Raw genomic sequence first — 26,718 nt, 5'->3', positions numbered from 1 at the left:
AAAGGAGAAAGGTCCCTGGTAGGTTCTCTGGAGCGTGCACTGCCTTATCTCAGAGCAAGCGCCACATACACAATTCACTTCAAGGCTTCTGAATGGGGAACCAGTAACATGGTGGTCAGGTTAATGGACGAGCAGCCGAAGTTCTGGGCCATTGAGCCAGAGTTCAAATCCAACCATGGCAGTTTGGGAATTTAAATTGGAGTAATTAAATAAATCTGAATTCTAATCTCAGTAACGTTGGCCATGAAAGAACCAAATTGTCATTAAAAACCTATCTAGTTCATGAGAGGTATAGAGAGGGTAGATAGTCGGAATCTGTTTCATAGAGTCATAAAGCACGGAAGCAGGCCCTTCAACCCAACTTGTCCATGCCAATGGTGTGGCCCAGCGAGGTAGTCCCATCTGCCCATGTTTGGCCCATAGTCCTCAAAACCTTTCCTGACTACTTTATCTAGGTGGCTTTTAAATATTGCTAACGTGCCCACCTCAACCACTGTTTCTGGCAGCTCATTTCAAATGCCCACCACCCTTTGCCTGAAGAAGCTGCCCCTGATGCCCCTTTTAAATCTCTCACCTTTGACCTTAAGCCTATGCCCTCTTGTTTTTTAGCACACCCTCCCTGGGAAAAAGACTACGCGCTTTCACCCTGTCTGGGATAGAAATGTCAAATCCTAGAGGACATGCATTTAAGATGAGAGGGGGAAAGTTTAAAAGAGATATGTGGAGCAAGGTTTTTTTTTACACAGAGTGGTAGGTGCCTGGACTGAGCTGCCAGGGATAGTGGTATAAGCAGATATGACAGAAGTTTTTAAGACTGTTTTAGACAGACACATGAATATGCAGGGAATGAAGGGAGGTAGATCATGAGCAGGCAGAATTAGTTTAATTTGGCGTCGTGTTTGGCACAGACATCACGGGCCAAAGAGCCTGTTCCTGTGTTGTACTGTCTATGCTGTATCTGCCATCCTTACCAGGTCTGGCCTACAGGTGACTCCAGACTCAACAATATCATTGACTTTCAGCTGTTGCCTCAGTTCTGGGGCCATTAGGGATTGCCAGTGATGTCTACGTCCCATGAATGAACAGGAAAAACAATGGGCATGTGAACTCATAGTGGGTACCATACCCAACCTAAAGTGATCTAACAAGTGTTCAGGAGTCCCAAATGCGTGCATTTGGACCTGCCCCAATTGCTTCTTCTCCCCTAATTAGGGCTGGAGCCTAGTTCCTTGCTGCTTTGTGTGAATGGCCATTCATTCCATGTTTGTCATGAGCAATGAGTGCTGGTGGGCTGCTTGAACTCAGAGTGGTGCTTGGTGTGGATGCGTGCATTGCTACAGAGCTCTCTGAAGAGAAAATCATGAACAGACCTCCTGCCTTCTTTCTCTAATGCTTAAATCCAGGTTCACTGTTGTATGCATGCAAGATTCCCCCAACTCTCTTCCCCCCCCCCCCCTTTTCCCCCAGCGTTCTTCTGCCTGGTTCAATTCCTCAGGTATTGAAAACCTTGAGCTGTCTTTCCTCATGTAGGAACCATGTTGGTAGATTTGTGAACCCTTCAACCATTGTGGCTTTGCGGCTGTATCTGATTTTGGACACCAACAAACTAGAACAGTGTTGCTCAATGTATTTTCTGTGCTTGGCAGTGGAGAGGTGTTGCTATTAGAGCTCAGGACCAGACTATGCATGGGTTCAGATCAGGTGCGAAGAATATTGTCTTTAGGGTTGGGTAGAGTTTGCATTTCCTGTCGTCAGTCAGGTCGCGTTCTAATTTTAAACCTGAGCAGATCTGTACCTCAAGCTTAATGCCTTGGGATCTGACACTGGTGTACTTCCTGCTACCTGGTTCCTGTTTGGAGGTTAGACCAATGACATCATTCAGTGTTTATCCAAGATCCACTGTTACCACCCAAATGACACCATGGAGCTGCTTTGATTTATTTTGTTTTGACAACAGTGTTTTTTGATTTTGCTTTCCTCTCTATTCCAGTGCTGGGACCCTTTTATGGATGCCCACATAGTCCCCTCAAACCCCGCCGATGCCCCAAGCATCCAGCTTTTTGGATCCCCGAATAATATTTTCTAGTGTTTGTAGATTGAAAGAAAATTACCACACATTTGTGAATTGTGTTTGCAACATTAGTACAAGCTTTTCAGTCTCTCATGGTTGCACAATCCATTTGGAGAAAAGAGGTTTCGTAACAATAGTAGGAGTATTTGCCAGGGATTCTTAAGAATGTAATCATTCCCACTCTGAGGGGTCGGGCAGGTGCATGACTAGAATCTGAAAGTGACTTAAAAATGTCCTTGGGTTTTTATTTTAAGAATTGATACCTAAATCGACATAATCTATCTGATGTAAAAGGTTTATGTCAATATTTTTGAAGAATGACTTATCAAATTGATCCCAAATGTGGGTTCAATTGTTGGATATTCAGTTGTTTAAATTAGTTTCACGGATCCCATTATTTGCACCTGAGACATCAGTTTGCTGTTTCATCTGAAAGGTGTCACCTCAAACAATACAGCATTCCCTCATTGTTGCAAAGGACTTGGAGCTCATAGCCTTGGAGTAAGGTGTACAAGTGGAGTTGAAACCCATAGTACTTTCTCAGCACCGGGAGTTAGAGAGCAGAAAGTGAAGACTGCCACAGTCAACACTGATTCAGTGAATGCCAAGGGAAACTTGAAGAGACAGGGTGATAATACTTGGTTTTATTTGCATGATGGTACTGGTCTCTCAGCATCCATTGGTCATTCACCTGTGGTAATCGGTAAAGGTCCAACCAAGAGGGGCTTTTAAGAGGGGTTTGGACGGGCACATGAATGAGAGGAAGATGGAGGGATATGGGCATTCTGTAGGTAGGAGGGATTAGTTATGTCGGCCAACATTGTGGGCTGAAGGGCCTGTTCTGTGCTGTACTGTTCTATGTTAAATATTTAGCTTGGGTTGGCTTGCCTCATTCTACTTTAATCTCACTCCTTTGCTCTGCTCAATACAGAGCTTCACCCTTCCACAGAACATTTTGGGTTGAGACCCTTCATCTGGACAGATGCTGCCTGACCTGCTGAGTTGCTGTAGCAGTTTGTTTCTTGCTCCAGATTCCTGCGTCCGCAGTCTCGTGTCTCCATTTTACGGGTGAAATGGTTGTTGAGAGCTTGTTCTATCTGGTTACTTAATTAATTAGGGTATTGAGCGACCCAAGCAGCCATTTAACTCCTGGTGCCTGCCAGTCTACTGCTGTAGGGGGCCCTGTATTTAGAGGGTGAAGGACCCAATAGGAAGGCAGCACATCCTGAAATTGCTCCCTGCACTACATGTTGAGCTAGAACTTGTTAATTCTTTGTACTTCTATTGAGAAGTTGCTGCCAATGGCAAATAGAAATAGCACCTCCAGTTCTACAGTTCTATTAGTTATGTGTTGTAAATGTTTAAGCCAGAATTTTATCATAGTCATGGAGCGATGCAGCACAGAAACAGACTCTTCATCCCAATTTATCCGTACCGATCAAGTTGCCGAACTGAGCTAGTTCTGCTTGTCTGCATTTGGCCCAAATCCCTCTAAATCCTTCCTGTCCATGCTTCTGTCCAAATGCCTGTTATTGTACCTGCTTATTGTACCCAATCAGTATATGTGGCCCCTTGTTTTCCATTTAGTTTGGCCACTTAGAAAAGTGGATAGAAATAGGAATGGCAAAAGCTTATCTGAATTCTGAAAAGAAATAACTTAGTTGGAAGAAGTTGCTCACTTCTGTGTTCATGTTTGCCGAACCGGTATTGCTGTGTCTTGTTGCACTTAGTGTTCAGTCATTGTCTGTGCATGATCAGTATTCATGCTGTGCGAGACATCTGAATGCACGAGTAACCAGAAATGGGACTGGTGTAAACACGGCAGGGTGTGTGTATGATTTACTGTATGGCCAGAGCATATTACTTGGTGGATTCTTCAGCAACTTAACCACTGACTTGGGTTATTGATCTGGAGAATCCCATCAGGGCAACTGGAGAATTAGAACTGTCAGAGGAAGTGGTTGAGGCAGGTACAACAGTATCAGTTAAGAAGCACTTGAATAGGTACATGGAGGGGTGGGACTTAAAGGGTGTTGTGTGAAAAGGTTCTTTTGGAATCTTAAAGATGGAGGACTCTGGACATCGTCTATTTTCCATCCTCTAGTTAGACTGGCAAATGCGCCTCCAGACCCACAACTGTTGTTGACTCCTTGCCTACCTGCAGTGATGATCTCGCAAGTCAGTCATCTCGCGGGGGTGGGGGTGGGGGAGGAGAGAAATGGGCGATTCCCAAAAATGTTTTGAGTTGAGCAGGAGTGGGTGAGAGAGTAGCTTGGGAATAGTTGGGCAATTAGTGACCACAATGATTGATAACAATTTGTTTGATTTCCATGGAAAATGGAGAGAATCATTGGTGGTTAGCAAATTTAGCAGAAGGTTGCTTAAAATAATGCTTTGCCTTAAAAGTGGAGGGAATAATTGAGCCTGCATCTCTATTCATGGGGCATCCTGGAAAAGGAAGTTTATTTATAGTGTCCTGTACGCTGAATCAGTAAATATATGCAGAATGAGTGCATTTCCTTAACTTTAGAACATTGCAGTCTTTAACCATAAATACAAACTGAAAATGTTGAGAATACAGAGCAGCTCCTCAGGCATCTTGAGGAGAACAGGCAGGATAATGTTCAATAGTAACTTGATTACTCCTTAGTGACTTCCGCCTGATAGAATCCTTTGAGGCCATTTTTAGAAATCTGCCAGATTCGGCATCTGCAGTTAAAATTAGAATTTTGTGGCGATGTTGCGTCCATAAAAAATGGAGAACAATCATTTCAAATCTGAGGTGCTGAAATTATTTTGCACTCTATTAGAGCATTGCCATGGCTGAGAGGGAGTTGAATTGGTCAGCTTTGATTTTTCATTTCACTTTTATTTTTCGCCTCAATGGAATTCCAATAACTTCTAATACAGATTTCTGTACGTCTCTCCCTCTCTCTGTTTGTCAGACCCTATTCCTCTGTGTCTGCCAGACCTTGTGCCTCCGTGTGTGTCTCTCTGTCTCTACCTGCTGGTCTCTGTGTGTCCGCCTGTCCGACCTTGTGTGTCTGTGTCTGTCTGTTTGCCAGACCCTGTGACTCTGTGTGTCGAAACCTGTGCCTCGGTGTGTGTGTGTCTCTCTCTCTCCTCCCCCCTCCCCGCCTCTTCCCCCCCCCCCCCCCCCCCGCCTCTCCCTCACACACAGACTGTAGTCTGCTCCAGTTGTTGAGTAATTATCAATGATAATTGTTTTCCTACAAAGCCACCTGGCGGCCATGCAGAGTTATACATTCTCTAAGATCCTTCAATGTAATCCTTGCTTAGCAATGTAAAATATCACCTTGAGTTCCTATCTACTGTAGCGCTGTATTGGAGAGGGATACAAACCTAAAAGATTACCTTTCTGCTAAAATTTAAATTATCACATGTGAGATGGAGGAACACTATCTCTGTGAATAGTTTTCATTAAGATAATATTGTCAAGCCACATTGCTTTTTGCATGTTAATCTGATAACCTTTTGGATAATATAATCTGCTGTTTTCATGATCTTGCTGTGAGCACCCAGGAGCTGGTCTGTATACTGGGATTTGTCTAAACCTGGTTAGTTGTCTCACCCTTGTCCTTGGCAGAGGGGAGTTTGTTCCTTGGACTTGATTATTTCTCTCTAAGTCAACCATTTCCCCGTAGCCAAGGCTGTTCAGTTCTGCTCAGGATTTCGGCAAGTGTGGCAAGAATGAGATGGGCCTTACCCCCTGTGTTGAATCATTCATTGTCTGAATTCTTCTGTGTAGCTGTTTTTTTTTCATTGGCTCTCCTTTCTTCCTCTTCACCTTTGCTTTGCGAGCATTAATGATGGAAGAAAAGCATTCACCGTGTGCAGTGGAGGCTTGTGACTGGAATGTGACAGAAATTTTTTCCCAAATATTGACCCAAGCAACATCAATTGAGATAATGCACGTAGCAACAAAATGCACAACCCACAATATGACCTCGCATTTATTGTTGACTCTCTGAAGTGCATCACTCTCTGTGTTGAGGCTGTAGTCTCTTTTTACATCAGTCAGACCAGTTGGCAACATACTTGACAGGAAGATCCCAGCTGACTTGCAATAAACTGCTCAATGGGTTGGGAAATTGGTTTTGGAAGGAGTTTGTCTACAAAACAACTGTGACTGCGCTTCCAAAATAACTAATTGGCTGTGAATCGCATTTGGACATCCTGAACTGAAAATGTTTCAAAGTAGTAATGGACTTTTGTTCTTTCCATCTGTTGTAACAGAGTGGCCTCTGGTGAGCAGTGGAAATGTATGTTCGTGAGTGGGTGTGGATGAAGCTGTGGTGCCTTGATAGTTCTCATTCAATCTGCACCGTCTTTTGACCTGAAATATTTAAACAAAAATAACCGTAGATGTTGAAAATCTGAAAGTAAGATAGAAAATGCTGGAAAAACTCAGCAAGGTAGCACAGTGGTGTAGCGAGCTGCTGCGTCATAACACCAGAGATCTGGGTTCAATCCTGACCTCTAGTGCTGTATGTGTGGAGTTTGCATGTTCTTCCTGCGACCACGTGTGTTTCCTCTGGGTCCTCCTGTTTCCTCCACAACCCAAAGGTGTGCGAATTGGTGGGTTAATTGGCCACTGTAAATTGCCCCTGGAGTGTAAGTGAGTGACAGATTCTGGGCAGCAGAGGACATGGGGAAATAATGTGAAAATAGGTGGTTGATGGTTGGCCAGATTCGGTAGGCCAAAGCATCTGTATCCGAGCTGCATATCTCCATGTGACTCTAGGTCAGGCAGCATCTGCAGAAAGAGAAACTGCGTTGGCACTTCAGGTCGCAAACCCTTTCCTGTTCAAACACTTGAGTATTTCCAGCATTTTCAGTTTTTGTTTGTGTTTCAACCTGTTTGGAACTTCAGAACAGTACAGCGCAGGAACAGGCCCTTCGGCCCACAATGTCTGTGCCGACCATGATGCCGAATTAAACTAAATTCCTTCTGCCTGCACATGATGCCTATCCCTCCATTCCCTGCGTATTCATGTGTCCATCTAACAGCCCCTTTTGCATCTGCTTCCACCACTGCGGTGGCAGCCCGTACCACTCCCGTGTGGGGAGAAAACACTTGCTTCACACGTCTCCATTAAAATTACCCCCTTTCGCCTTAAATGCCATTTCTACCCTGGGAAAAAGGATCTGACTGTCTACCCTATCTATGCCTCTCATAATTTTGTAAACTTCTATCAGGTCTCTCCTCAGACTCCACCATTGCAGAGGGAACAACCTAAGTTTGTCCGACCTCTCCTGGTAGCCTATGCACTCTAATCCAGGCAGCATCCTGGACACCTCTGCACTCTTTCCAAAGCATCCATATCCTTCCTGTGATGGAGTGACCAGAATTACACACAATACTCTAAACATGTTTGCATTTACTTTTTGGACATCATACGGTGGGATAGAAGCCACGTTTGGATGGAGTGTGCATGGTCCTGAAAAGAGTCGGCCTTTTCCTGCTGTGCCTCTTCAGGGTCACGTGGCTTGGACGTGCTCTTTGCATTAGCCTGTACTGTGAACTCATCACTGACCTATTCAGAGGTTCCGCCAATTGCTTATTTCAGAGTTGGGTAACCTGTTTTTTTTAAATATATGTACTTTCCTTCCCAGGACCTCCAACCCGTTGGAAGTGGCCTGTTTCTATTAAGCTAACTTGAAGAACAAGCAGTGGGAAATCACTGAGTTGGAAGCGAAGGGGATACCAGATGAAACTCATTCATTTGTACAATGGGGTTGACACATCAGTTGCCTCCATTGCATTGTACAGTCACTCTTAGCGTAAAAAGGAAGGGAAAGGATTTCTGTTTATACCACGCTTTCCTCATCTCTTTCTGGATGCCCTAATTGTTTTACGGCCAGTGGAGTTTTGAAGTCCAGGGTCTCCCGATGACCCGACTTTGGGAAATTTGATTTTATGCAAATTCGCCCATACATTTTTAAAGCATTTTTCAAGATATTAATAATAAAATGTTTCATGGTATTCATTAGTGATTGGATATAGTATATATTCCATTTGTTTAATTACAAATTGTGTTAGGGTCAATATTTGATGAAATGAAAGAATTCTAGCGAGTCTATATAGAGCGATACAATATGGGTAATTGTAGAAAATGGACATTTCTGACCTGCGTAGAAATCAACTTATGGACATTTCACAGGAACTGAACCCTAGCGTAACCCAGGGACTGCCTGTGTCGTCAATGAGATCAAGCAAGAAACACAACAGCCAACGTGCCCGGGAAGATCCCATAGACAGTAACACAATAGTGACAGGATAACCTACGATGGTACTGTTGGCTATACAATAAATACCAGGGGAGTGGGGGTAGAGTCGAGGAGGAGGCAAGGTGGTGGTTGGGAATGGGGAAAACCCCCCTCCTCCATTTTGAAATAGTGCCACGGGAAGTTTTACGCCAACCTGAAATAATAGGCAGGGTAGTTTTAACATCACATTTGAAAGGTAGCGTGTGAAGATGCAGCACTGTTTCTGTATTGAACTGAAATGTAGACCTGAGCTTTGAGCTCTGTTCTCCCCATGGCCTCTTTGATTTGGAGGCTAGAGTGTGTGAAGATCATACAGGAACCTGGGTTTAAATTATTTATTGAATTGATCCTGCTTGATGAATTCTTTAATGTTCCCACCATACAAAGACCAACAGAACCATGCATTCCTGATACAAAATTATGTAAGTACATGTGATACAGATCTATGAATCTCAGAGAAACAAAGGACTGCAGATGCTGGAATCTAGATGAAGTCAGCAGGCTAGGCAGCATCCGTGGAGAAAAGCAGGCAGTCAACGTTTCCGGTCAGGACCCTTCCTGACCAGAAACGTTGACTGCCTGCTCTTCTCCACGGATGCTGCGTGGCCTGTTGAGTTCCTCTAGCACCATAGTGTTTTTCATCTATGAATCTCAGAACTGGATTGTATTCTACTTTCTGTGCCTTTATTTAATACATTGATTCTGTTGTCTCGAAGGTGAATGATTGGTCTTTTTCTAATTACAGAAGGGCTACAAGAGGATGAAGTCAATAACATTCAGAAACTGTCCAAGAATCTTGCTGACTCTGTCCCTGAGCTGGTAAGTGACTGTCACATGACCACACACTTGTTGTAACTCTGTCTTGTGGGACCAATGTGGATTGAATTTTTTTCAGTATGTGTGAGTGCATCGTTATGCTTTCCACTGACGTGAAGACCTGAAGTTAGTAAACATAGTCATACAGCACAGAAACAAGCCCTTCGGCCCAACTTGTCCATGCCAACCAAGTCGTCTATCTGAGCTCGTTCTATTTGGTCCATATCCCTTTAAGCCTTTTCTGTCTGTGTACACGTCCAAATGTCTTTTTAGTATTGTAATTTTACCTGCCTCTACAGCTTCCTCTGGCAGCTCATTCCATATACCCACTATCCTCTGCGAGGGGAAAAGAAATTGCCCCTCAGGTCCCTTTTTAACATATCTCTTCTTGCCTTAAACATATGCCCTCTAGTTTCAGACTCCCCTACCCTGGGAAAAAGCCTGTGACCATCCACCTTATCAACTTCCCTCAAGATTTTATAAACCGCCAAGGTCAACTCTCAGCCTCCTATGCGCCAAGGAAAAAAAAAGTCCCAGCCTATCCAATCTGTAGCTCAAGCCCTCCAGTCTTGGTAACATCCTCGTGAATCTTTTCTGCATCTTTTGAAGTGGTTGAAGCAGGTACAATAACAACTTTTAAAGGACAGTTGGACAGGTACATGGTTAGGAAAGGTTTAGGTTATGGGCCAAACACTGGCAAATGAGACTAGTGTGGATGGGTCATCTTGGTCAGCATGGACCAGTTGGGCTGAAGGGCCTGTTTCCATGCTGTATAACTCTCTGACTCTGACTTTCCTATAGCATTTCGACCAGAACTGCAAACATTACTCCCAAGTGTGGTCTCGACGATGCCATGGTTTCGGAAAAGCTGATCCCATCAAAAATATCTAAGGATTGAATTAATGGACATGGTAAAAACTGATCAAGTTCCTGTTTGCACACTGCATTTTCATCAATGATGAAGCTTCCCCTTGGCTCCATGGTCATTAAATCTGTAGCTCAACATATCTAACTGCCTTTTCAGTTTTATTGCTGGTGAAACACTTGGCTTCTTATTGCTGAAAAATGACATCCAATTAACATCGAGAGCTTATTTGGCTTTTTAGTAGTCAGACGTACAAGATGGTCTGTGATCTTGGACCCAATTCTCCTGGCTCTGTGACGATCCTTTAGACAAAGATGCGTTGCAAATTACTTCAGGGTTCCAGGCTTCTATATGTTAGGTACAAATATCTTAATGTTAATAAAGCACTTAAATTGCACACTTTTATAATATGTCTTTCATGAGGCTCTGCTTTACCAAAAATTGCATTGTAAATCAATGCAAGTAGGATTGTGATCCTGCGCACAGTCAGATGCAATCAAGGTAACGCAAGGTAAATGCTTGAGGAAGAATATTTGCCTGTAGGGTTGCATTAAGAGAGTTGGAGCATTAACATGAGCAAGGATTAGTAGGTCCACATTATCTCATGTTGAACTTGGTAAAACAAATTGCATTTGATATGATGTGAAGGTTTCCCGAGTTTAGAAGAAGAATTGAGGGAGATGCCCAAAGGTGTGATTCTGCAAGTTTTTAAGGTTGAAGGAGTAAGGAGATAAGTACAGACCAGAGGGTGAAAGCGACAATCTGTCACTAATGGTGGAAATATATTGACAAGGTTTGGATGCCCTCAGGGTCATTGTTAAGTTGTTGGATGAACTGTTGTGGTCTGTTCCTCTTAAGGACACAGCCCATGTTGTGTATCTAACCACTAAAAAATTGAGAAAGCTCTCTGTGAATTGTCATCATTTTCAACATTGGAAGACAACTATTCCGTCAGCAATAAAACAAAAACGAGCAGTTAGAGGTGCCATAGGTTCATTGTCGATGCAGTTAGTGGAAGCTTCATTGGTGAAATGGCTGTATGCAAATAAGAATGTGACCACGATTTCCACTGTCTGCCATTCATTCCAGGCATCTTTTGATGGAATCATCTTTCCCCAAACCTTGTTGCTTTCTAATTTTCGCAGGCGAAAGCAGACTTGCCTCCTTTTAAATTGCTTCAATAGTTTAACTGGAGATGTGCAAACAGCATTCCTGGTGTCCGTTTTACATGGGCACTGAGGAAGGAAAGCAGACGATTGGCTAGTGGAGTCGGAAACAAGAGAAATGCAAATGCAGCTTAGAAAAGGAGTGATCCCAGGAGCAATAGATCCCCGAGAGAAAAGTGAACATAACAAAACCAAAAAAACAGAAACTAAGTGCAAGTCCATCCCAGGTTACAAACACCTGACTTATATACAGCCTGTACGTACGAACGAGCATTTGAGAAACCAGTGCGATGGATTTGCTGGTTGCTGTGAGGCTGCAGGCAGCTTCTGCTGCCTGGCAACTTGGTTTGCGGCAATATCATTGCATCTCACAGAGAAATCTGGTTGAGTTAAATGCCCTGGTTTAACTACACATTTCCCTTGGTTGGCCTATGGATCTTATTTAAATGCGTTGCCGGGCAGCTACATTTCCGACTTGCGAACTGTTCAGGTTACAAACCGTTTGTAGGAATGGAACACTCTGGTAACCTGGGGAGGATGTGCAATAGGCCTGAATGTGGGAGTCTGCAGCCAGTCTGAGGTGATGGTGCTCCAAGGACTGGCCAAGGTTAATCTGCATCAAAAGTCCTGGCAGGTACTGGAAATGTGAAATAAAAGCAAAAAATTGTTGGAAACACTCAGCAGGTCAGGCAGCATCTGCAGAAAGAGAAACTGATTTAACGTTTCAAGTCCGAGACACTGTCAGAACTGGGAAAGAGAAAAAAAAAACAAGTTCATTTTCACTGGAGACACAAGTCGTGGTTCAGGGTTTTGACCCAAAACATCGACCATCCCTTTCCCTCTACAGATGTTGCCTGACCCACTGAGTTCCTCCAGCAGTTTATTTTTTGCTCAAGTAAGCTTTCACTGCCTAACAGTAATGGAGGTAGATACTCTCACATTTAAGATCTATATGGACGAACGCTTAAGTCACCAATGCACTGGAGGCTGAAAAATGTGGTTAGTGTCGACAGGTCAGCACATGGGAGGGCCAAAGGGCTTGTTTCTGTGCTGTATGACACTCTCTCCTACTGAAAGCATTGAGTTAATGTGGGGGAGGAATGAGTAGAGCAAATGGAATATCACTGATAGGGTGAGACCTAATGGGTTAATGAGGCCAGTTACCCAGCACATTAAACTTCTCTGTCTGTGTGATGTGTTGTAAATGGTAAGGCTGTGGGGCATGCAGCATTACAGCGACAAAACTGAGGGGGCCTTCTTCACCCAGCTGGACGTGCAATATAAACTCATCAAGATAAGATAAGATATCTTTATTAGTCACATGTACATCGAAACACACAGTGAAATGCGTCTTTTGCGTAGAGTGTTCTGGGGGCAGCCCGCAAGTGTCGACACGCTTCTGGCGCCAACATAGCACGCCCACAACTTCCTAACCTGTACATCTTTGGAATGTGGGAGGAAACCAGAGCACCCAGAGGAAATCCACGCAGATACAAGGAGAACGTACAAACTCCTTACAGACAGTGGCCGGAATTGAACCCGGGTCGCTGGTGCTGTAATAGCGTTATGCTAACCACTACACTACCGTCCCTGCCCTACGCTACTGTCCCTGCCCTACACTACCGTCAACAAAGAACAAACACAAGAAAAAAGGAGCAGGAGTAAGCCACCAGGGCCCTCAAGCCTGTGCTACCTTAATTAGCCATTGGGCAACCAGTTGAGGCCAGAATAGACAACCGTGGCTGATCTATGCTAGTCTCAAATCCTCATCTGTGCCAGTTTCCCTGTAGCCTTCTAGCCCCCTCTTTCAACTATTTGGAAAGAGCGCGGTGGAGATTTATGAGGATGTTGCTGGGACTCGAGAGACAAAGTTATACAAAAGAGGTTGAGCAGGTTGGGACATTTTTCATTGGAGCTTAGGAGATTGGAGTTGATCTTAAAGGGGTGTTTAAAATCATGAGGGGCATAGATAGGGTGAATGCGCACAGTCTTTTTCCAGGGTTGGGGAATCGAGAACTAGAGGGCATAAGTTTAAGGTGAGAGGGGAGAGATTTAATAGGAGCCTGAGGGGCAACTTATTCACCCAGAGGATGGTCATTATATGGAATGAGCTGCCAGACGAAGTGGTTGAGGCAGATACATTAACAACGTTTAAAAGGCATTTGGACAGGTACATGGATAGGAAAGGTTCAAAGGGATATGGGCTAAACGCGGGCAAACGGGACGAGCTGAAATGGGAACTTTGGTCGGCATGGACCAGTTGGGCCAAAGGGCCTATTTCCATTCTGTATGACTCTAGGATTATCCATCTCCATCTAATGAACTGGCCTCCAACACCCTTGGGGGGCAGAGGATTCCAGAGATTCACCTCCCTCTGAGAGAAGACGTTTCTACATACCTCAATTTTAAATGACAGGCTCTTGTCTTGTAAATATGTCCCCTTAAAGCACAAATGGTATTGAAACTGATGGAAAGAGACCAACGTTTTACCTCGGTAATAAGTGATGATGTGGCAGGACTCCTGTAAATGAGAAATGTTTATTGCTGTACGTTGTTCAAAATGTTACCTCTCTGCTCTCATGAAGGAAGAGGGTACACCTTGGGTGGGGGGGCGGGGTGGGGGTGTGAAATATTATGGGTTCTGGTGACTTTGGAACTGTGTAAGGTCATGCTGTCAGCTAAGGGAGGCATTGAGGTCGAAGGAAAATGCTCTGGTTTTGTTTTGAAAGGATTCCTTAAGCTTGTGATTTTGTTTTGTTTCTCTGCTGAAGTCCGCTTGGCCACACATCTTATGCATCTGAGAGAATGGGCTACTCACAGGCCAATTGTTTGTGCTGGGCTTGGGCCAGTTGTTGGCTTACATGGTTGGGTGAAAGGGAGCAGTTACCTTGAAGTCAACTTCTTTGTTCTCCTGCAGCAACGCAAATCACAAGTAAACCTGCAGCCTTACAGCTGTGGACAGAATCACAGGCTGGCTTTGGGAGTGATGATCATCAACCCCAAGCTCTCAGAGAGCTCCCCCGCCTCCTCGATACACATCTGTAACAGATCCCCAACCACCTGTTGTTTTGTGCTGTTATAAAAAAACAGTTATGGGGGGGGAGATCTTCAACAGGAAAAAGCTCTGAAATCCATAGGGATCTGTAGATTTGACCGTTTAACCCCATGTCTCCTCTATCCTCCTGGTTCCAGAATCCAGTCTTGTTGCCTATAGAGCCAATTTGTCCCATCTGCTTTTGTAACTCTTGTAACACCTTTTTTTTCTCCTAATCTGTTGGTTCCAGAATTTCAAGTTCAAGTTTAATGTCGTAGGCAAACATACCCAGGATATAAATGCCATGAAAACAGGCTTTTAGCAGCAACAGCACAGTACATTACAAACATGTGACTTGCTGTTTATTCCTGAATTCTTACCTTGAATTTCACGTGGTCGGGTTGGCAAGGGTGCAGGTGCGGAAGAAGCCACTAATGAGAATGGGTGACCGTGTGTGGCCCATTGCAGGGCTTTACTGCATCAGCAATGCACACTGATATCTTGCTGAGGAATGGAACAAGGCTGCAAGAACCCTGAAAGAAAGGCAGAATGTTTATCAAAGCAAAGTTCAGCAGCTAGAACAAAAAAATGTGCATTATCATTTTGGGTGAGGTACTATGTTTCTGATAAACATTAACTCATCAGATTGCACTCCAGAAGCAGGCTCTACCCTGTCTAATTACCTCGTCCCATCCCTTCTGCCTGATGTCTGTTGCTTGTCCCTCCAGTACAGCACTGCTGTCTGCTCCAGCCACTGAGTTTCTCATCCTCCACACTCTCTGAATCTTAGTCATTTTGCCTACATTACATTTATTCCTTGCTTTGGAAATCATTTATTCACACCCAGTGTCTCAAACCCTTTCATAATTTTAAAGGCCTCTGGAGATTTATCCTGGCCTGGCCTTTTCCACGTTAAACAAATAACAGACCCAGCCTATTTAAGTTCTAGCTTTGGTTCAGACAACACCATTTTCACCTTGGAGAGCAAGCCCCACTCCCGCAATTTAAGCACAAACCCCTACGCTGATACCCCGATGTGCAGCTGAAGGAATGCTGCTCTGTCAGATGCTCAAATTTTTGAACGAGATGTTAAACCAAATCCCTCTCATCTTCTTAGGTGGACAGGAGTATCTAATAACACCATTTCAGGGAAGAGTACTGGATTTTCCTCTGGAGCCCTGCCTACGTTTAGCATTTAATAATCAGGTCTTTGACATGTTTACCATTTGAGAGAGCTCACTATTGCAAATTGGTTGCTTGTCTCCAGCTTTTCAACAGGAATTACACTTTCTGGGTACTCCATTGATGTTGGTATTAGCGTCATCTCCCTTCTGTACCTTCGTTCTCTGGAATTAAACCCCAGCACTCTGCGCTCTTTGAGGTTAACGACTTGTGTTGCAGATTTTGCCATTTAACTGCACTCTTTTCATACCTTCTTTGAATCAGCCTATTTCTGACGCTGCTTTATTTTTGAGGTCCCTGAAAGAGTCATAGAGCCCTACAGCACAGAAACAGACCCTTTGGCTCAACTCGTCCATGCTGACCAAGTTGCCTAGCTGAGCTACTCCCATTTGCCTGTGTTTGCTTCGTATCCCTCTAAACCTTTCCTATCGACGTAACTATCCAAAAGTCTTTTAAATATCATAATTGTATCCACCTCTACCTCTGGCAGCTCATTCCATATATCTGCTATCCTCTGTGTGAAAGGTTGCCCCTCGGGTTCCTTTAAAATCTTTTCCCTGTCACTTTAACCTATGCCCTCTAGTTTTGTACTCCCCTACTCTGGGGAAAATACAATGGCTCTTCACTTTATCTATGCCCCTCATGATTTTATAAACCTCTTCAAGGTCACCCTTCAGTCTCCTACGCTCCAGAAAAAAAAAAGCCCCAGCCTATTGGCCTCTCGTTGTAACTCAAACCTTCCAGTCCCAGTAACATTCTCGTAAATCCTTTTTGCATCCTTTCAAGTTTAATGACATCCTTCCTATAGCAGAGTGACCAGAACAGTCCACGGTACACCAAATGTGGGCCTTGCCAATGTCCTGTATAACTATAACATGACATCCCAGCTCCTGTACTCAAGAACCTCATGTAACCCCAGCTACTGCCTGATGTTGGAAAGCCAAAAACTGCAGGTGCTGAAATAAAACCAGTAAGTGCTTGAAATACTTGACAGATCAAGCAGCATCTGTGGAGTGAGTTAGAGTTTCAGGCCAATGATCTTTCATCAGAATGGTCCATTGTTGGTACACCCTCAGGATTGGTGAGTTGCAGTAGGAATGTGAATAATGGTGTCTATGAAATTCTTGGTGCTGCTCCTGAAGGCATGGACCTGTTGTGGCCTTCGGAAACCCTCTGATAAATCATTAGTGTTTGAGTATAGTGAGTGTTGAAGATTATTCAGCTAATTTCAGCTAAGGTTATTAAACTAATTCGGGATAAGGTTATTCAGGCAAGCCAAGCATAAACGTGCACGGTGCAAAAAAAAAACCAAACTGCTGGAGGAACTCAGCGGGTCGAGCAGCTTCCATGGAGGCAAAGGGATGGACGGCATTTCGGGCTGAGACCCTGAATCAGGGCGTCAACCATCCCTCTACCTCCACAGATGCTGCTTGACCCGCTGAGTTCCTCCAGCAGGTTGTTTTTTTTGCTCCAGATTCCAGCATCTGTGGTGTTTGGAGTCTCTATAAATGTGCTTTGTTTCTGGTAAATGGATCACAATAATGATTTAAATGGGAGCCCTGGTTTGATTTTTTATTTCCATCTCTAACCTAGGACGCAGAGCTAATTGCTGCATTCTTTCAGTCGCTTCAGCCAGGTTCAGTAACTCAGCACTAGTTAGGGGTTTAATCTTTCTGGTTAGCTGAGTGCTGTTTTTCATTCACTTCAGTTTTTGTACAGTAACTCCAAAGAATTGCTTTACTGTTTTGGCTTACGTTACGTTTCTCCCCACAACCGACCTTACTTCCGGTCTCCTGAACAACTGAGACTGATCCAATTTAACTTTCCAAGTGAGTCACAGTGTAATTCCCTTAAATAATTTTTGCAGTGCAACAGGCTTCATGGAACTTGGGCATGACAAACTGGGCATGCTGCACAGTGATATGTCCCTTTCTGCTTCCCTGAGTAATCCTTTCCCCATCTGTATTCCCGGTCATTAATAAGGTTCAGTTGTTTCAAATAAGTGATTCATTGCAAGCTGCTTTTAATATGGCAAAATCCATATGCAGGGAATCCTTAAGTTGAAAGATTTAACTCTTTATTTTTCATTACTCAGTTTTCATTGATGTCTTTCAGAAGCTTATTATTCCGAGATATTTTGCAAAATTGAAGAAGCTTTCCTCCTGAAGCATAATCGGTTTCAGGGTTCTGCAATGGTTTAGACTTGGAAGAGAATTGCTGGTGAGTGGAGATAGAAACAGTTGATAGGTGCCATTTGGTGACTCATTATAAAGGAGGACATCATTGGGGGCTTGAAAGGAACCCTTAAAGGAGGTATCGTCACTTTGAATCCATTCCAGATCATTTCTAGGCTGCATTTCCTGTCGTTTTGGGGGAGGGGTCAGAGTCAGAGCAATACAGCATGGAAACAGACCCTTTGGCCCAACTCATCCATGCTGACCATGGTGCCCTCCAAGCTAGTTCCATTTGTCCACATTTGGCCTATATCCCTCTCAACCTTGCCTATCCAGGTACTTTATCCAAATGTCTTTTAATTGTTATTGTACCTGCCTCAACCACTTCCTCTGGCAACTCATTCCATATACAAGCCACCCTCTGTGTGAAGTTGCCCCGCAGGTCCTTTTCAAATCTTTCACCTTAAACCCATGCCCTCTAGTTTTTAGTTCCCCTTCCCTGGGAAAAAGATTGAGCGTTCACCCCATCTAGACCCCTCAAAATTTTATACACCTCTAAGGGTCCCACTCAGTCTCTGACATTCCAAGGAATAAAGTCCTGGCCTGCCCAACCTCTCCCTATAACTCAGGCCCTCAAGTCCTGGCAGCATCCTCGTAAATCTTCTCCTGCATTTTTTTTCCAGGTTTATGATGCCTTCCCTATAACAGGGCAACCAAAACTGTACACAATACTCCAAGTGCAAAGAGATTTGTCAGACACTATTTACCATCTTCGAAACTAGTATTTATTCCAGATTTATTTAAACAATTGAATTTAAATTCCCCAGCTGCCATAATGGGATTTACACGTGTATCTCCAGAACAGCAGTCGACACCTATGCATACGAGGTGCTGAGGGAGAGGGGCATAGTCCAAGACCTTGTTGATAAATGCAAGTGGATTGGACCTCACGCACAAAACGGAAGCAAGTCCAGGACCTACACAACAAGGACTGAAAGATTCATAGCAACAAATCTGTTCAGATCACTTTGCGCACACATTGCATACGAGGTCTGTTTTAGGTGAATTCATCAGCTCTTAGTCTGGGGCAGATGATATCAGATCCTGCACCAGGCCAGGTTAGACTTCGAACAGTATCTGAGACCCATTCATTTCAATGGGGGTTACGGCACTGCAGATATAAAGCAAAAAGGAAGACATGTTTTCTTATTTATTTTGGTTTAGTTTAATCATTTGATTTGAAAATTTTAGATGCATTTAGCTAACATTAAATATTAAACTAATTTCTTTTGTGTAGTTTAGTGCATAATATTTTTGAAATGTTTCTCAATGAAAGTGTCGTGGAAATACTATTAAACAGTCCTGATACCTTTGACGTCTGGCTCCACTGGTGCCCAGCCATTGCTTGGGTCCACTATTGGAGTCTGAGATGCTTCGGGTTTAGAGATTGTGCTCGTATTTGGGCCACATAAGTAAGGTGTTGGGGGACTGAAGGTGACAATTGTGGGCACAGGCCAAAGCCAGTAGATTTAACCCAAGGCTTCCTTTTGATGTACCATCATTGCATCTGGTGAAGTTTATTGAAGAAAGGCATGACTGAATCACTACCATTGCCAGCCTTCTGTTCATTGGGAACCAATTTTGGATGGGAGTTAAATGTGCCTTCCTTCCATTTTCATGCAGAGTCTGAATGTTGGGAGGTAGCCAGGAAATCAAATACTCAAATTTCACTACTCATTTCTGGTCAAATTTCTCCATAGAATTAACTGCAAATAAAGTCGTGCTGTTTGAAAATCATTCCTGAGGTGGGCGGGTACTAGTCCAGAGGCCAGCATTCGTGGCTGCTCTGAGTCAGAATGGAGCTACTGCAGTTACCCATTTAAGTGAAAGCAAGTCCAGGACTTCACTCGTGTGTGGACAACTGGGCAATCCCTCTTCCTGAACTGCTGCAGTCTTTGGGTTGGGATTCTGGTGTTTAGATTCTGGCCAAAGTGGAAGGAACAAAAATGGATCAATTAATGGGCCTCATAGTGGTACAACAAATAAGACCATGGGATGTAGAAGCAAAATTAGGCTTCTCAGCCCTTCGAGTCTGCTCTGCCGTTCAATCATGGCTGATTTATTTTCCCTCTCAACCACATTCTCCTGCCTTCTCCCCGTAACCTTCGATGCCCTTACTAATCAAGAACCTATCAACCTCCGCTTTAAATATACCCAATGACTTGGCCTCCACAGCCGTCTTTGTGGCAATGAATTCCACAGATTCACCACCCTCTGGCTGAAGAAATTGCTCCTCATCTCTGTTCTAAAGGGACATCCTTCTATTCTGAGGTTGTGCCCTCTGGTCCTGGACTCGCCCACTACTGGAAACATCCTCTCCACGTCCACTCTATCCAGGCCTTTCGATATTTGGTAGATTTCAATGAGATGCCCTCTCATCCTTCTAAACTCCAGTGAGTACAGGCCCAGAGCCACCAAACGCTCCTCGTGTATTAACCCTTTCATTCTCAGGATCATTCTTGTGAACCTCCTCTGGACCTTCTCCAATGCCAGCAGATCCTTCCTGAGATATGGGGCACAAAACTGCTCACAATAGAGCCTTATGGTGCCAGTGACCTGGGTTCAATCCTGATCTCCAGTGCTGTCTGTATGGAGTTTGCATGTTCTCCCTGTGACTGCATGAGTTTCCTCCAGGTGCTCAGGTTTCCTCCCAGTGCTTAAAAACTGTATTACCACGTCACTTGAATTCAAAAGTGTTGTTCTGGGAGTAACATAGTTATGTGCTTTAAAACAAGTGACCACACTTCAAGTACTTCATTGGTTGCAAAGCACTTCGGATCTCCTGCAAGGGAAGGGATGTGAAAGTTGCTATATCAACACTGATTGGCGCTACTAGTTGCTGGGTAGCAGCTAATAAAGCTACTGCCTCTCGGTGTCAGAGACTGGGTTCGATCCTGACCTCAGACGCTGTCTGTGTGGAGTTTGCACATTCTCCCTGTCACCACGTGGGTTTCTGCTGGGTGCTCTGGTTTCCTTCCACAACGCAATGATGTGTTGTTTGTTCGGTTAACTGGCCACTGCAAATTGCCCCTAGTGTGTTACATGAGTGATAGAATTTGGAAGAGGTTGGGAGTGTGGGATCAGAATGTGGGTAGAATAACAGGGTTATGGTAGGATTAGTGTAAAAATGGGTGCTTAAAGTTTGGTGTGGATTTTATGGGCCTGTTTCCATGCTGTATTTCTCTATGGCTATCACTTGGTAGCCAATTTAGTTTCTGAAATCCCTAATTGTCTGTACAATAACAGAATTGTCTCAAAAAGCAGACAAGTGGTGGCCTTGAATGAGCAGACGTTGCTTAGTTTCACCAGTTTCAATGCTTGTTTGACTTTCAAACACTGACCAGGTAAATAATTGATTAAAATTGATGTGGAACTTGGATTTATCTGCTCAAGGAGCTAACAGCACAAAGACTCTGGATTTCTCGTTGGCAGATCTTACATTTAGACTGTTTGCAGTGCAGCTATGGTTGAATTATTATTGATGTGAATCCAACTTAATACTGAACCTAACTCTGGAATAACTCCCTTGTGGGGAGCAGAATCCCGAGCTGGAATCTGAACCCAGTGGGTGTAATATGAATGGGCACTGTGTCCCATGAAATGTTTAATCGTCCATATCTGGATTTATCTCTACTTTGGCGCATGCTATTACAGTCAAACAGTAATGAATGTGCAAAGACTTGGGAATATGATTATTTGCTAGACCAAAAAATAAGGTGTATCTTTCTAGTAATCTGTATGATTAAACAGCAATGCGATTGATAATCTGTCATCACTATTGATCCCCATCGGCAAATCTACAAGACATCACAGATATGATGTCATGGAGTCGTACAAACAGGCCCTTCAACCCTACTGGTCCATGCCAACCAAGATTCTCATCTAAGCTAGTCCCATTTGCCCACGTTTGGCCCATATCCCTCTAAACCTTTCCTATCCATGTCCCCGTCTAAGTACCTTTTAAATGGTGTTAATGTACCTGCCTCAACCATTTCCTCCGGCAGCTCGTTCCATATACTGACCATCCTCTGGGTGAAGAAGATGCCCTTCAGGTTCCTATTAATTCTCTACCCTCTCACCTTAAACCTACGCCCTCCAGTTCTTGATTCCCCAACCCTGGGAAAAAGACTGTGCATTAACCCTATCTATGCCCCTCATGATTTTATACATCTCTATAAGGTCACCCCTCATTCTCTTTCACTCCAATGAAAACAGTCCCAACCTGCTCAGCCTCTCTCCAGTGAGTTATGGAGTCCTGGCAACATCCTCGTAAATCTCCTCTGCACTCTTTCCAGCTTAATGGCATCTATCCTATGGCAGGCGACCAAATGTGTGGAAATTCCAGTGGCGGTGATCTTTGGCGACTTGTGCCCAACAACAGCTGATCCTCCCAAGCATGCAATATTTATCAAATCCAAACCAGAAGCAGGAGTTGACCACTTAGCCTCTCTTTACTCTGCTCCACCAATCAATAGCATAATGGCTGGTATCTACCATCCTGGCTACCTCTGATAAACCTTCACGCCTTGCTTAACAAGGATCTATGTACCTCTGCCTTAAAAATCCCAGAGATCTTTTCTGCCATCCTTTGAGGAAGTTCCAATGAGGTGGGGGGAAGGTTTGCCTCATCTTTGTGTTAAATGGGCAACCACTTAGTTTAAACAGTGATCTCAAGTTCTAAATTTTCCCACCAAGGGAAACATCCTCTCCACATCCACCCAATGATATCTCTTGGGTTCTTGTGTGCTTCAACTGAGTCGCCTTTCACTCTTCTGAACTCCAAACAGATACAAGCTTCGCATGTCCTCCCTTTCTTCATAAGACAACCTGCCCATTCCAAGCTATTATTTTGTATCACGGTACATGGCTCATTTTGCTAAAGTGCTGAGATTTGGAAGTGTTATTTTCAGAAATAAGTTATGTAATTTCCATTTGAATTAATATAGACCAATAGTCTCTGCCACCTTTCTGGCATCTTGTTCCTTCAATGGTCCACTGTTCAATAGGACTTTTATTCAAGAAACAAAATTGCCAACCACAGGCAAATGGGACCAGAAGGCACCTTAGTCGGCATGAATGAGTTGGGCTGAAGGGCCTGTTTCTGTGCTGTGTAACTCAATGACTCTAACTGCAGATACTGAAAATCTGAAATGGAAATGGGGATATTCAGAAGGGTGCTTGTAAGTAAAGGAACTGAGTTGATGTTGATGATCCAATCAACTAGGCTCCTTGTCCCAAATTTAAATTTGAACGGATCAGTATTTCATGCAGTTAGATTGCCAAATTTGACAAGAGATTTGATAAAAGTATATATAAAAAAAAAATGAGAGAACTGGGCAGTATGGATGGTGGTAGGATGGTTCCTTTGGTGGAGGAGTTGAGGACTAGAGGTGACAGGTATAAATAACTGCATGAGGCAGTGGGAAAGAAATTTACACGGCTTATGGTTAGAATCTCAAACTACAGGTGTGTTGGAGGCAGGATCCATTGTGGTGCTCGAGGGAACTGGTGGAGAAAGATTTTCTAAGGCCATGTAGAAAGGGCCAGTGGTTAGATCTGGAGAGCTGCTCTGGCCAAAGCCAGCAATGTACATGATGGGCCCAGTGACCTCCTCCTATGCTATACCTTTCAACAGTTCTATGATTACCAGTCCTGTAATTGCACCACTAAGTTTCTGTAACTGGACTTCCCATAGCTGAGAAAAGGCCTCATCCCTCTTCACTTTCAAAAGCCTCTTGCCTTCTACAAAATTTCTCAGGAGCTGGAAATGTTCCAAATGCCATGCAGTGTGTCTTGATCTCCCAGCTGGTGATGAGAGGGCAGTTGGCATTGGGTTGTTACCTGCACTTCAGATCTCTCCTTTCTCAGGTGCTTAAGGAAGTGACCGTCCCTTATTCCTCCAGCTGAAGCTTTGCCAGACCTTTGTGCTGAGAATGGCCCACTGCACTTCTGATGCCGAACATCTGGATTATCACTTCCCCGATGTACTTATACAAAAGTGCACATGATCTGTAAGTGATCAGTTTAGACAGTTAAGCTGGAAAATGCATCTGGGTTTTCTGGTGTTAAGTATTCCTTTTGTTTTCTGTGCATTCTTTTAGAGCATTGAGGACAATGGGTGCAGTTTGCTGAATCTTAGGAAGTCTGTTATTAAGAGCTGATTAAGGTAAAAAGAGTACACCTCAGGATAATTTAGTGTTCAGGCATTTTTCAGCTACCTTCATGCAGCCATCTGTTAAACAAATATTTCCATAATGCGGGGAACAATGGGGGAACTTAGCTAAAAGTTCAAAATTAGGCCAACACTAGCAAATTTCTAGCTGTGTATCAGGTCATCATTTGGAACCAGTTGTTTGCCTATTAACTTGGTCAGTAATTGATGAGTGGAGGTAAACATATTAACTTTCAGGGCATTTGAAGAGTCCGCAGTTCTGCTCAGCTTTAGAAATCTGTTCATTTTTTTTTCCCTCTTAGTTCCAGAAACTTTTGGGAACTTCCTTAACTTTGGGGAATCTCAGGTTAGTCAGAACCAGTAGATATTGCGGTTGACATTGCAATCAGAAGCTTACCTGCAGCATGAAATGAAATCCATTTTGGGAGTGATTTACTCGTGCAGCGTTCCATCTGCAGAGCTGAATCTTGCACAGTTTTCTCTCTTCTCTCGATTAAAGGTAAGGTAAAGCATTTCCCAGAAACATTCAGGCACTTTAAACATTAAACAGTTGCCATACTTCTCGCTGCCTCGGTTAAGCAGCCAACATAATCAAAGACCCCACCCACCCTGGACATTCTCTTTTCTACCCCCGTCCCATTGGGCAGAAGGTACAAAAGCCTGAAAGCACGTACCACCAGGCTCAAGGACAGTTTCTATCCCCTGTTATAAAACTATTGAACAGTCCCCTAGTATGATAAGATGGACGATCTACCTCAGCAGGGCCTTACACCTCATAGTCTGCCTGCACTGCACTTTCTCTGTCACTGGAACACTTCATTCTGCATTCTGTTACTGTTTTCCCTTGTGCTCCCTCAATGCACTGATGCAATGAGATGATCTGTCTGGATGGCATGCAAAACAAAGTTTTTCCACTGTACCTCAGTACATGTGACGAGAATAAACCGATTTTACCAATTTAAGCAACCATTGCACTGGAAAATGGGAGAGAGGATTCACATCATTGCTTAAGGTCATGGATTCTGTAAGAATGTTAAAATTTTAAGTGGTGGAACTCCCTGACAGCTCATTGAGGGAATTGAAAACCAGAATGTGGGATTTATACAGTATCTTCCTAGACCTTGTAGCCAGCACAGCATGCTCCAAACAACAGCACTGAGAAACAGGCCAAATAATCTGGGGTTTGCGGTGAGGCTGCAGCGCATCAAACTGCACTGATTTCCTGCTCCGCCTTAGTGTCCACTACCCCACAGTCAAAACTGTCAAGCTGTTCGCCACCAAAATTGATATTTTTAGTTTTGTTTACAAAAAAAGTTTCCATTGTTAAATCTGAAAACTCCTACACTTCACTATCAAATCACATTTCCCTTCTCAGCACTCTCTTTATCCATGAGTTGTGTGAGAAAGTTGGTAGGAATGGGCAGAGGATAGTTGGCTCCTTATAAGTATTCTCCTGTCAATAAAATCAAGGCTGATTCTTCAACTCCAATTCCTTGTCTGATTCACTAAATTCCATTAGTGTAGCGGTTAGCATAATGCTATTACAGCGCTAGCGACTCGGGTTCAATCCCAGCTGCTGTCTGTAAGGAGTTTGTACGTTTTCCCCGTGTCTGTGTGGGTTTCTTCGCGTGCTCCGGTTTCCTCCCACATTCCAAAGATGTACGGGTTAGGAAGTTGTGGGCGTGCTATGTTGGCGCCGGAAGCGTGGCGACACTTGCAGGCTGTCCCGCATTTCACTGTGTTTCGATGTACATGTGATTAAATAAAGATAAGGATATCTATTCAAAAACCTATTGATTACATCCTTCAACCTACTCAGTGACTGAGCAGGCCTCTGAGGTACAGGATTTGGGACTTTATTTTTAGAACTTTATTCCCAGGAACGTAGGAGATCGAGTGATGACCTGACAGAGGTATATAAGATCATGTGGGACACAGTAAGGGTGATAGCAGATCGTCTTTTTCTCAGGGAGGGGGTGCTAAAGAGAAAAGGGCATAGATTTAAGATCAGAGGCAAGAGATTTAAAAGGGACATCAGGGGCAGCTTCTTCACGCAACGGGTGGCGCATATTTGGAATGAGCTGTCAGAAATAGTGGTTGAGGCGGGCACGTCAGTAACATTTAAAAGCCATCTAGATAAGTACATGGATAAGAGAGGGTTAGAGGGCTTTGGGCCAAATACGGGCTGATTAGTCTAGCTCACGGCAACACAGTCAGCAAGGACGAGTTGGGTCTGTTACCATGCCCTAAGACTGACTCCATAATTCCAAAGTCTGGAATCCTTGAAGTGAAATAATTGCTCTTTATTTGAATTCTAGAAGGCTGACCCATTATCCTGAAACTATATCCAGTAATCCTCAGCCCTCTTGTCGATTCCAAGTCTGGGGAAGCAGCTTTTAGCCTCAATCCTGTCAAGCTCCTTTGATCTTTAATGAGATAAACCCTCAATTAGGAAAGAAAAGATGAATTATGAAAGAAAGTTGTCAGATAACATTCGAAAGGATACTTTTTAAATATATAAGAAGTAAAAGAGAGACACGGGTCTCAAGGAATGGAACTGAATTCAGTTAAGATTACTAGAGAGATGGTGCTAGGAAAGCTAAATGGAATAAAGGCTGATGTCTCCCAGACCGGATGAGGTGCATCCCCGGGCTCTGAAGGAGGTGGCTGTAGAGATTGCGGAGACACTGGTGATAATTTTCCAGGAATTGATAGACTCCGGCATGGTTCCGGAGGACTGGAGGATCATAAATGTAGTTCTGCTATATAAGAAAGGTGGGAGGTAGCATAAAGGAAATTACAGACCTATTAGTCTGACATCGGTGGTGGGAAAGTTATTAGAATCGATCCTCAAGGATGAGGTTATGGAGTACCTAGAGGTGCAGGG

At 43.8% G+C, this 26,718-nt stretch overlaps 1 protein-coding gene across 1 annotated transcript in view; it reads left to right on the top strand.

Annotated features, from left to right (window-relative positions):
• LOC127583868 (A-kinase anchor protein 13-like) overlaps window positions 1–26,718 on the top strand; it is a 407,302-nt gene that overhangs the window by 176,298 nt on the left and 204,286 nt on the right. The window contains 1 exon segment of the mRNA XM_052040262.1: window positions 9,108–9,181. Coding sequence (XP_051896222.1) covers window positions 9,108–9,181 — 74 coding nt within the window.

Source organism: Pristis pectinata, chromosome 28, assembly GCF_009764475.1.
Source record: "Pristis pectinata isolate sPriPec2 chromosome 28, sPriPec2.1.pri, whole genome shotgun sequence".
NCBI lineage: Eukaryota > Metazoa > Chordata > Chondrichthyes > Rhinopristiformes > Pristidae > Pristis > Pristis pectinata.
Note: the sequence above shows the minus strand (reverse complement) of the source record. Positions and strands in the feature narration are given on the sequence as shown.